Source organism: Neocloeon triangulifer, unplaced genomic scaffold (genome assembly GCF_031216515.1).
Source record: "Neocloeon triangulifer isolate White Clay Creek 2 clone unplaced genomic scaffold, ASM3121651v1 ptg000014l, whole genome shotgun sequence".
Taxonomy (NCBI): Eukaryota; Metazoa; Arthropoda; class Insecta; order Ephemeroptera; family Baetidae; genus Neocloeon; species Neocloeon triangulifer.
Window position 1 is genome coordinate 5,041,453 of NW_026775556.1, and position 10,960 is coordinate 5,052,412.

Consider the following 10,960-nt stretch of genomic DNA (forward strand, 5'->3'; position numbering starts at 1 on the left):
TAAACGTGAGTTTTGAGCAGAGGGGAAAAATCATTTTCACTTAAAAAGTCCACAACACTAAATTTTGCTGATTTAAGAGCACTATAATATGCAAATAAAATTGGGACGCCGAAGAGCTTTTTGGGAAATATTTGTTTGAATTGTTTGCTATGCAAAGCACTCTCCATCTATGAGTGTAACTAAAATATTAGGAAAACTTTTTAGTATCACTAATGGAAGCTTTTTGAACCCTTTTAACACCAAATATGCAAATTTTAGCTTTCATCCTTTAGAAATTGGTCGCCGGTGGCAAGAAGACGTTGAGTTATTAACGCTTTTTGCACATAACTCGTTTTTCAGCCCACACAACACACAAGCTAACTTGAAAATCAACTGCGATAAATTAAAAACACGCACATTTGCTCACACAGCTGCTGTGGGATTCTTGCCCTTAAGGCGCTTGTACAAAGTGAAAGGAAGCACTGGCCTTGGGATTAATTATTATTTGCTTCAATCAACCGGTAAAGATGTTGATTAATTCTGCGCTTGCAGGACCCAGAGAGAGGAAACAAAAGATCATAAGTAGTTTCTAATAAAGTCAATGCTATATTTATTCAAGTTTCTATACATTTAAAACTGACGATACAAAAGTACGTAAGCCATGGCCACATAAAATCATCTTGATAAAAACTACAAGAACTTAAAAAGTAGCGTTTTACATAAATAGCTGCCTCAGTCTGGGGTTGAATAAAATTAAGAAACTAATATTGCATTAACTAAAGAAATGCAGGGAAAAGGACGGAATGTTGTTATTTCAATCAACATCGCATTCTTGGGAGTTATTTAAAAGGACAGAGTCGGAGAAGAAAGGATAAAAAGACTTTCTTTCTTTCACATTTTATGTAAAGCGACTTTACAAAATATAAACCTACCGCACTCGCTCTCGTTTTATTTTGGTCAGAGATCACGTTTATTGTTAAGAAATTGGGAAAATGCACATTATTGGACACAAGCTCGTTGAGATTCAGATTGTGAGTGCGGTGCGATCGAAAGGCATTTAATTTAAGAGCACTTCGAGTAGTATCAAGTCTAGCAGATCTATTACCTTATCATACAAAGGATGAGAAGCCAGGCAAGGGTGCCCTTGACCTGGCTTTGTTATTCATAACTATTTGGCCGCCATTAAGTATCGAAGCTGCCGCAGAAGAAGAAGCCGCCTCGTAGTCCGAGCCCCTCGGTTGAGTTGAAATGTACGGCTCGGGCTCAGAATCGGTGTAACTCGAATAATTCCTGATTGGTTTCTGACGCTTCCAGGACTGCCGCAGAGAGTCATTGATGTTGGCGTAGTGGTTCACAAAAGAGGGCGGAGGAGTTCCCTCACTGTCGTTGTCACTCTCAGTTTCCTAATAAAATTATCAGTATCCTACTTTGTTTTAGGATATTTAAAATTACCTGTGAGTCAGTTGAGCTGAGTTCAGACGGTTTCTCTGTGACACTGCTGTCATCAGGGTTTTCGTCATACCCCTTGACACTATCATCATCGCTGTTGTAGGCAACACTTGCTGGTCGCGGACGAGGCGGAGTTTTACCAAAGACGGCACTTGCTCTATTTCTCCCTGCAATTGATCAACGTCATAGCTCACTAGCAAACAAATGAAGAAATTTTCTTTACCTCTAGTTGACCCAAGAAGGCTCTGGGAGTATGCCTGGTATGGGACATCTGTAGACATTTCCATGGAAGGATCGTTTATGTCATCACCGTCTGCTTTAATAGACTTTTCAAAGTTATTTTGTGCCTCTTCTAAAGACCCAAGAAAGTTAGTTGGATGACAACAACAGAAATAGTTAAAAATTACGTTTGTATTTATAGCTCTTGCTTTTAACACAGAGCACGGCAATGACCGCCACAATGATGATAACTGACATAGCTGCCAAAACCACCATGAACCAGGATTGACGATAAAAGGGTTTCAGCTGGAGATAACCATACTCCAGGTAGAGCTTTGAAGGCGTAATGACCTAAATAAAGATTTTTAATATTTTTCCAAAATAAAACAATAATAGAACATACATTTTCTTTGCTATAGGTTGGATAGCTGACTCCAAATTTGTTGTAAGCAATCACTCTGAATTTATAAGAGGTTGAAGGGAGCAAATTTTGGTATGAAACAGAAAACTCTCTGGAAGGGCCACCCTTCGTTTTTGCCACTATTTGCCAACGGACGTCATCTTTTTAGAAGAAGATTAATTAAAAAAAAAGCAAAATAAGAATATATCGGTGGCTACCTTTCCTTTGGCTCTCAATATAGTAGCCTAGGATAGGCTGCTTAACAAACACCCCATTCACCCAGCTTAGTTCTACTGATGCCAGTGTTCGGGTGAGCGAGAGTTCTCGCACAGAGACAGGTGAACCATCCTGAGGGCCGGTGGTGACATTTGCAGTGGCAGCAGGACCATATTCAAATGTCAAAGCCCTGACAGTGAATGTGTACATGACCTCTTCCTCGAGCCCTTGTATAAGCAAAAAGGTGGCGTCGGAAACCTTTTGTTTCACTTGTTTGGTGTAACCTTATTTACATACATTAAGTTTATCTTCAGAAATAAATATACCATCGCAAGGACTCACGTTCGTCATTTTCAGCAGTTTCATAAGAAACAACGTAGCCCATTATCTTTCCATTTCTGTTGACTGGGGGGTCCCAGGTCACCAAGAGACTTGTCATTGTGATATCAACAAACGTCAGGTTGGCAGGCGGTCCTGGCAAACCTTCGAGTGTAGTGACTGTCACTGGGGATGAGGGAGGACCATCTCCAGCCGGGTTGAAGGCGACGATGTTGATTTGGTATGTGGTGTATTGGTCGAGGAAGACCAAACTGTGGCTTGTACTAGGAGCTGCGACCACTTCCAGTTCCTGCTCGGCACCAACTGGCTTTTTGTAGTCCTTGGTGTTTTCAAGGGCTGGTTGATCAGTTACAACGTAGTAGATCTAAATAACGATTAAATTTATATTACGTTGAGATTGATTTATTTGTAAGTACCTTGTAACCCAGAAGCTCTCCATTTTGCTGGCCTTGAGGAGGTGGTTTCCAACTGAGATGTACTTCTGTAGGTGAAACTGCCTCTGCAGTAATGTCTCTAGGTTTGCCGGTTGGAACCGCCTCTCCGACATAGACTGTTGCAGGAGTTGAGGCAGGGCCCAATCCTTGAGAGTTGTAGGGAATAACAATGATCTCATAAGTGTTGTCTCTCAAAAGGTCATCAAGAATTGCCTCTTTAGTCTGCAATCAACACGTTTTATTATCAACATTAATTGCTACTATTACTTTTACTAACCGAAACACCTGGAACTTGAATACTCGGTGAAGCTTGCATCGCTGTCGGATAATGCGAAAACTGCTGGTAAGTAATTTTGTATCCACCAGTCTGGCGATCTCCACTCCAGAAAGTATCAGAAATGGGTTCCCATTGAACTCGTACACTGGTGGTGGTGATTGGAACAACTTTCAAATTCTTCACTGCCTGGCTAGGAGCTGCAGGGAGAGTCTTGAAGAGAGCTGACGGAGGACTCCAACCACTCGGTCCCAGATCATTTGTTGATTGGATTCTAAATTTGTAGGCTGTGAAGGGTTTCAATTCCGTCACTGTATAGTAGGTGAGTTGTGGATCCACTCGTTCTCCAACAGTGAGCCATGGTCCGTCAGCTCCCTCTGCCTTTTGCACCGTGTAGTACCTCAACGGAGCAAAACCGTCTCTGCCAGGTGTCCAACTGAAGATGATTTGCTCACTTTGAACTTGGCTTCGGCTGATCTGAGGCATTGATGGTGCCTCTGGTGGCTCTCTATTGTTGGTGGTGTAGACCAAAGCTTGTGCGGTTTTACCCCAGCCAAGACGAGTTTGTGCTCGGACGGAGAACAAGTAATACTGCTCGGGTTCCAGTTCTGTGGCTCTGAATGTCCGGTCTGAAGGTGGGAATTCCCTTGAATAGTTGAAGCTGATGTTTTCCTCCAAGTGATAAGAAACTCTATACGCCAGGATTTCTCCATTGGGGTCCTCCGGCACATCCCAAATAATTCTTGCCGTTGAAAAGGAAACATCAGGGAATGAGACATTAGACGGAGGTCCAGGCGCTGCAAAAATAATTTTATTTAGAGTTGCTCTTGATTAAATAAAAAATTGCTTACTGTCTTCAAAAGTTTTCACAGCAACTGGTGGCATACTCAAAACGCCATCACCCAATCTAGTGTAGGCCAACACTTGAATGTGATATGACACATACTTCTTCAACTCCGTCAATGTTGTAGTGTGTGTAGTATTCTTGGGTATTACCTTGTGCTGATAATATGGAGAAATTTATAAAGTATTGCAAACAACGTAATTGCGTAAATTAAATACCTTAAATGGTACTTTTGGTGCTCCATAGAAAACTTTGTAGCCATCAATAATTCCATTTTCATTTCCCTTTGGTATGTCACCCCACTTCACTACAATGGTAGTTGACGAGGTTGCATTAGCTTCCACGTGATTTGGACCGGAAGAAGGGGCTAACAATTTGCGAAAATTAAAAAAAAAAATGACTCTTTAAAGAAAATATGAAAACAAACCTGCTTCACGAGTTCGTTCTCTGGCAGGTGGACTTAATCCTGAAGCACCGACGTCATTGAATGCACTCATCTGAACTGAGTACTCAGTGAATTCTTCCAGATGCGATAAAACATAAGAGTTGGCCGTGTGGTCTTCAATGATAAAAATTTTGGCAATTCCATCCAAAGTAAAGCAAGTGATGTTGTAGCCTCTTGGGTTTCCAAACCACTCTAGCTGATGCAACGGCTGCGGAGGTAAAAAAATTATCAGTAATGAATATAAAAATGCAAAATAATGCTTCCTTGCGAAAACTTACAATCCAACGCACTCGTAGCTCTGTAGCGCTGACAGCACGGACTGTAACATTCTTAGGAGAGTGCTTTGGTGGTGCTTGAATGGTTTGGAAATCTTTGGTTGGCTCTGATGGAGGTGAAGCTCCGACAACATTCACAGCTGTTAGTCTCAGTTTGTATTGCATGAATGGCAGCAGGGTTTTCACAAAAATTGTCATAGCATCTGGATCAGACACTTCCTGCAGCACACTCCAAGTTGTTGCTCTTGAAGTTTGTCCCTATTAAGAAAAGAAAGCGCACATTAATTTACCGATGTAAATTAAAATGAAGATTGAATGTACTTCTACAATCCACTTGATAATTGAAGAGTTTCCATCAAATCCGGGGGTAAATTGTAGCATTACGGAAAATGCTTCAATATTCGTTACAGCTAAATGCGTAGGTGCTGTGGGCAAAACCGGCTCGATGCCAGACTGAATTGTGGCGGAGGATGCTTCTCCAAGACCTACAGCGGTCTGTGCTTTGATTTCAAAGCGGTAGTGGGTGGTGGCCTGTAATGCAAATTTAATAATGAAATGACAAGGAAGTTACAAAAATCAATGCTTATACTTACTTGCAATCCTTCAATTCTCAGAGAAGTAGTGTTGTCATGGAGTTCCAGAACCTTTTCAGTTTCTGCCTTATCTTTCACCATGTACTTGAGGGTGTAACCAATGAGAATTCCATTTGGATTCGGAGGAGTTCCCCAAGAAACAGTCACCGCTCTGTCACTTACTTCATCAAACTGAAACTTAGCAACAGGCCCAGGAACTGAAATGATTTTTAGTTGAGTTTGAGACAAGAGAATCATGAAAGTATTTACCATCTTCTAGGGTGTGAACTTGAATAGGCTCACTTTTGTCTCCATCTCCAGGGTCAGTGAAGCAAAGTACAGTGATTTGGTAGAGTGCATATTTATCTAGGTTCTCTAAAACCGTCATTTGTTCGGCCAAGGGGTCCAGCAAATTGGGAGGCACAGTCTTGATGATATGTTCCGAAGTATCACTGATTGTATCTGTAATAAATTTTAAGTAATTATAAAGCCAACAGAATTTAAGGAATAACTCACTTTTCCAGGCTTGGAGTTTGTAGCCTTGATTAATTCCATTGATTTTCTGAGGGTCAGGAGGCGTCCACCAAACCTGCACAGCTGTCGAATTCAATGCCGTTGCTCGAACTTTACTTGGTGCATCTTCGGGGACTATTACAAATCATTAAATGTTTTAAGTCAGAAAATTTAGTTTTGTAAGATATTTACCTCCTTCTTTAGTTTTTATTTTGATGCTGTCTGAATAAACACCAACGCCTTTGTCATTGTAAGCTGCCACTTGAATTTCATAGTCTTTCCAAGTAATCAGTTCTTGAATGAGATAATTACGCTGCGCCTCATTGGTCACATTTCGGTAAGACCAGGGGCTGTCAATGTAGCCGTACAGTCTATACCGGATCAAATAGCCCATCAGAATACCATTGTGATGCTTCTCGACAGGTGGCTGCCATTGGATTATGATTTCCGAAGCTGAACGAGCCGATCCAACTAAACCTTGAGGTGGGCCAGAGGGACCTAACAAAAAATAAGGTAGAAATATTTTCCCCGTTATACTAATAACTTACGTTCTTGAGGGAGAGCAACGATCCCACTGGGATCAGACGGATTTCCCTCTCCGACGCTGTTGATGGCACTCACTCTAAACTGGTATGAAGCAGCTGCCTTCAAGAATGGCAAAACCACCCATCTTGCGGTGGCACTGATGTTTGTCAACTCAGTTGTCCAAGAGTGATGAGTAAGTGGAAGCAATTCATTATTTTGCACCTCTCGTTTCTGCACGATGTACTTCAAAATGGGGCTGTTTCCGTCAAAACCAGGCGTCCAAGAGACGTTGACCTTCTTGGTGCCCTCAATTTTGTAGGCTGCAACAGCACCAGGTGCGTAGGGTAGCTCAATGACCATCAGTTTTGCCGAACGGAAGTCATTTCCTCCACTTGTGTTCAGGAAGCAAGTGTACTCGCCAACGTCACCCGCTCGTACTTCCTTTATTTCCAAAGTGCCATTGGGAGTTTGTTGGATTCTTGATGTTCGAGATGTATCAATAGGCCTGAATTTAAAAAATACAATTTATTTTGTATATTTTAAAACATTTTCAACAAAAACTCACAGTCCGTTTTTCTTCCATGTTATTGAAAACGGTAGAGAGTGATCACTGGATACTTTGCACTGGAAAGTGGCCGTGTGTCCAAGTATGATTTTGGTGTCTGCAGGTGGTTGCAAAATTTGAGGTTGCACTGAAAAAAAAAATGAAAAATTAGTTCTCTATTTCAATTAATTTAAGTCATATTAAGCCTACCGAGTACAATCAGCCAAGCAGAGCTCTCGTTCCGTCCCGCTTCATTTGACTGGATGCAAGTGTACTCGCCAGCGTCAGCACTTTGGACTGAAGAGATCAAAATGTCTCCAGACTCAAGCACTGAAAATCTATCTTGAGTTCCACGCAAAGTTTCTCCATCTAATAATGAAAATAAAAGTTTTGCTGATTTATTCAATATTAAAAAAAGGGTACCTTTCAATTTCCAAGTGGTTGTTGGAGCAGGAGCGCCCTTTGCTCTGCAATTGATTGTAGCATCTTTTCCAGCCAGAACTGTCACATTTGTCGGCGGCATTGTCAAAGTCGGAGCCGACGCTAAAATTTTGGACAAATTATTATAACTCAAATGCTCCAGATGATTTTTTACTAAAATTAAAAATTGCTACTGTACACAATGTCAAAATCTGTACAAGATATTTATAGGTATCGAAATACAAGCTAAATTTAATTTAAAAAGCTTGCTGGCTCAAACTTAAGGAAATATGCCAAATGAAATGAAGTTACTTTGAGGAGAAAGAACTCGATAAACGGAGCTGAAAGACACCTTGCTTTCCCGGAAAATTTTGTGTATAAGCGAGGAATCAATTGGAGAAAAAAATAAAAGAGCAGATGTGACGGGCATCGGAGAACGCGCCGGAACGTCTCGCATGGTTATGAGCATCGGAGAACGCCTCGAACCGCTATACAGCCCCGTTTATCGAGTTCTTTACCCTCAAAGTCACTTCGTTTCATCAGGCATATTTATTTCCTGTAACTAGGGCTGCCTACACAATCTCTTTCGTCAAACTTCTGGGAAAGAGCAATTGTAACAGTCACAAAAATAAAACGTTGCAAGCATTGCTTTTAGCTCTGAAAGCTGATCAACTGCATAATGATCACTTATTTTCAAACAACGTAAATCTGTGTCGAAGTAATTGATTGCATTGAATAAAGTGAAACATGTCATGTTTAGTGCTAATGTGATACATTTCATCAGTGGTTGTGCTTAACTGCAAAAGCATGAAATAATCTGCCAAACTCAGGTGCCTTGATTGCCATAATTGAAAACCTTGGACTTGGACTCACTAATTTTAAATTTGAGGTCAGGTTCGCGCAACCTGAATACCGAAGATACGGAAGACCTCTCTATTCTCAAGCCTATTGTGAAGTTAGAAATAAGACAAATATGATTCAATCAGGATTGGAGCAGCACAATTAGTGGGACAGACAGAAGCTCTGATTGAAAGTGAATAAAACTCACTTTTGACTCGCAACCAGGTGTACATGGACACCTCTCCAGCTTCATTTTTGGCCAGGCACTGGAACATGCCTGCGTCCTCAACCGCTACGCTTTTAATCATCAGAGATCCATCGTCCTGGACTTCAAATCTGGAGCCGATTTGCATGCTGAGGGGTTCAGTGTTGCGGTACCACACAATTTGAGGGGTCGGTACGCCAATTGCGTGGCAGGGCAGATTCACAGAGGAAGCAAAATCACTGTAGAACTCTGGACGGAGATTGCCCGTGAAAATGGGCTTTTCTGAAAAATTAATAATTTTGTAAGAATTTTCTTTTCGCAACTGATAAAAATGTACAATTACCTAGCACAGAAATGGTTGCGCTTGCTTCAACTTCAATGGGCTGATTGCCTCTGTTGCTCCTCAGCATTGCCTTGCAGACATACTGGCCTCCGTGTCCAGGTTCAATGTTCAAAAGAGACAGAGTTCGATTCCATACGTCGTTGAGGCTGAATTGAATCCCAGCATTTTCCAGAGGAATTCCATCCTTCAGCCAAATGGTGCTCAGCTCATGTAAGTACCTAGAGTTGGCCACACACTCCAAGTCTGCCGAACTTTGACCCTTGATGATGCGCAGATCCGAGGGCCCGATGATAATTGCTGGTTGGTCGTTATCCTCATTTTCATCGAGGTAGCCCTTGGCGCTGTCCTTGTCAACCGCTAGTCTAATGAAGCCACTGTTCTCCTCTTTTCCTAGCTGAGTGTTAGTGGCCCTGACACTAGAAATGAATCATAATTTTAAATCTTAATTTTTCCTAGAAAAAAATTAATAGAAACTAACCGATACGATTTCTCATCCTCTTCGTCAGCTGCCAAAATCACAAGCTGGTTTTTCAAAGTGACGACATATTTCCTATCATATGGCACCGGCGCATCTTCAGTTTGCCAGGTGACGGAGGGAAGTGGGTGGCTTTCGATCAAGGGGAGATCTAAAATAGCCGCACTCCCGTACTGAACAACTTGAGTTTTCTCCTCCACATCTTCAAACTGGCCCATATCTGCAATTAATGAGATGAAAAATAATTTGGCTTTTATATTGATCTAACAGAAAATAATAACTTACAAGCAACAGAGACGTCAAACTTGTTGCTGAAAATAGCTCCGACTTCGTTCCGAGCTATGCAACTATAGTTGCCTGCGTCTTCTCGTCTCAAGCTTTGGATCTTGTAAAAGTGTTCTGGCAAAAAATCAGTCAACGGGTGGCCATCCTTGAGCCACCGGAATTCCAGTCGTGGATTGCCTATAATCACATTGCTTTTTATTGAATTCTCCTTGTAAAAATAATTTTTCAAATACCTTGAGCCTGGCATTGCAAAATTTTTGTTCTGCCCTCACTAACTATGCTACTGGGTGACGCTGGCTGAGAAATGAATCTCGGAGCTTGAAGATTTTCTGCTGTATTGGTGAAAAAAAATTAATTCAACAACAGCCTTTTAAATTTTGACAGTCACCTGGTGCTGCAAAGGGAAGCGCCAATAGGGTTACAAATAATATCTGGCTGTATCGGCAGATCATGTTGATCGAGCAGCAGCACGATTTATATTGTCAACTGAAAAATAATAAAAAAGGTACATGAAAGGTTGGGCAAACTTCTGTGTAAATGCAACAGGAAAAACCAGTTTAGTGCCTCTTATTTGGCCTTTCGTCTCTTTTCCCACAGGATTTTTGACATTTGACAAACCGCAAAAGTACGCCTTTAGTTCTTCTAGATTTCCGTGCGCTTTTTTTCGCACCTGAAGACCAAATTACGGGACAAGCCAGAGATGAAAGGAAATAGACAATGGACACAGGTGCTGGAATGTGTGCTTTTTGTTATCGTTTTTTTACCTGAATGGTCAACCGTCGTCCATTACAGACAGCTCCAGAGCGGTTGCATTTTCCGCCTCGAAAATGCTCCAGAAGAACAGAAAGTCGCGGAATGCGATCTTTCTGCCGCGAGTGGGTTACCTGCCTGTGCTAAAATAAAATCCGGCCCACCGAAATCATAACAAATGCAAAGAAAATAGACAAATATTCCAGGTGGATCCGACTGCCAGACATAAACAATTTCACGCAGGTTGTGCCAACCCACGGCAGGATGTGAAATAGGTGCAAAGAATTCCTGCGACTGCAGCCAACTTGACGGGCTTGCCATTGCCACTATTGCATTGTCTCTAGTCTATTGACCCCGTGACTAAATTTTCTCATGGCCGTGTTATGATGGAGAACGATGAAATAATTACTATTCATTGTTTAATTTCTAGGCCTTAATAAAAAGAAATTTCATCTCCTCGGTTCAAATCTCAAGCCATTCACCAAAATTATTGAACTTTTTTCCTCTCTCTCTTGCGCTGCTCGGCTGGATGTAAAAACTCGTGGTTTCCGCTCGCTCGGAGCTTCAAGTGATCAAATTACTTTGGCTGTTGGAGAGCGGAGAACTTTTTATTC

General features: G+C 41.6%; 1 protein-coding gene across 1 annotated transcript; it reads right to left on the reverse strand.

The window, feature by feature from the left end:
• Positions 1-562: 562 nt before the first annotated feature.
• Positions 563-10,615, reverse strand: LOC132201629 (protein sidekick). The gene is made up of 28 exons (XM_059627933.1): positions 10,361-10,615; positions 9,985-10,082; positions 9,830-9,928; positions 9,597-9,773; positions 9,315-9,531; positions 8,837-9,252; positions 8,497-8,775; positions 7,452-7,571; positions 7,239-7,397; positions 7,050-7,176; positions 6,508-6,989; positions 6,152-6,457; positions 5,717-6,094; positions 5,468-5,664; positions 5,196-5,405; positions 4,878-5,132; positions 4,582-4,807; positions 4,373-4,521; positions 4,162-4,312; positions 3,314-4,107; positions 3,019-3,258; positions 2,606-2,966; positions 2,266-2,547; positions 2,051-2,208; positions 1,836-1,998; positions 1,652-1,780; positions 1,432-1,595; positions 563-1,382 (listed from the first exon to the last, which is right to left on the reverse strand). Exons 2-28 carry the CDS (start codon positions 10,046-10,048, stop codon positions 1,089-1,091), a joined length of 6,597 nt encoding a protein of 2,198 aa, XP_059483916.1. The 5' UTR covers positions 10,049-10,082; positions 10,361-10,615; the 3' UTR covers positions 563-1,088.
• Between the last annotated feature and the right edge of the window lie 345 nt (positions 10,616-10,960).

Bases quoted from the DNA above. Each gene is read 5' to 3' on its own strand.
- LOC132201629 (XM_059627933.1), bottom strand. From the start codon at position 10,048: ATGATCTGCCGATACAGCCAGATATTATTTGTAACCCTATTGGCGCTT. The intron at 7,398-7,451 runs GTACCCTTTTTT...TTTCATTATTAG, and splicing joins AACCACTTGGAAATTGAAAG to ATGGAGAAACTTTGCGTGGA. The intron at 1,596-1,651 runs GTAAAGAAAATT...GATCAATTGCAG, and splicing joins CCTTCTTGGGTCAACTAGAG to GGAGAAATAGAGCAAGTGCC.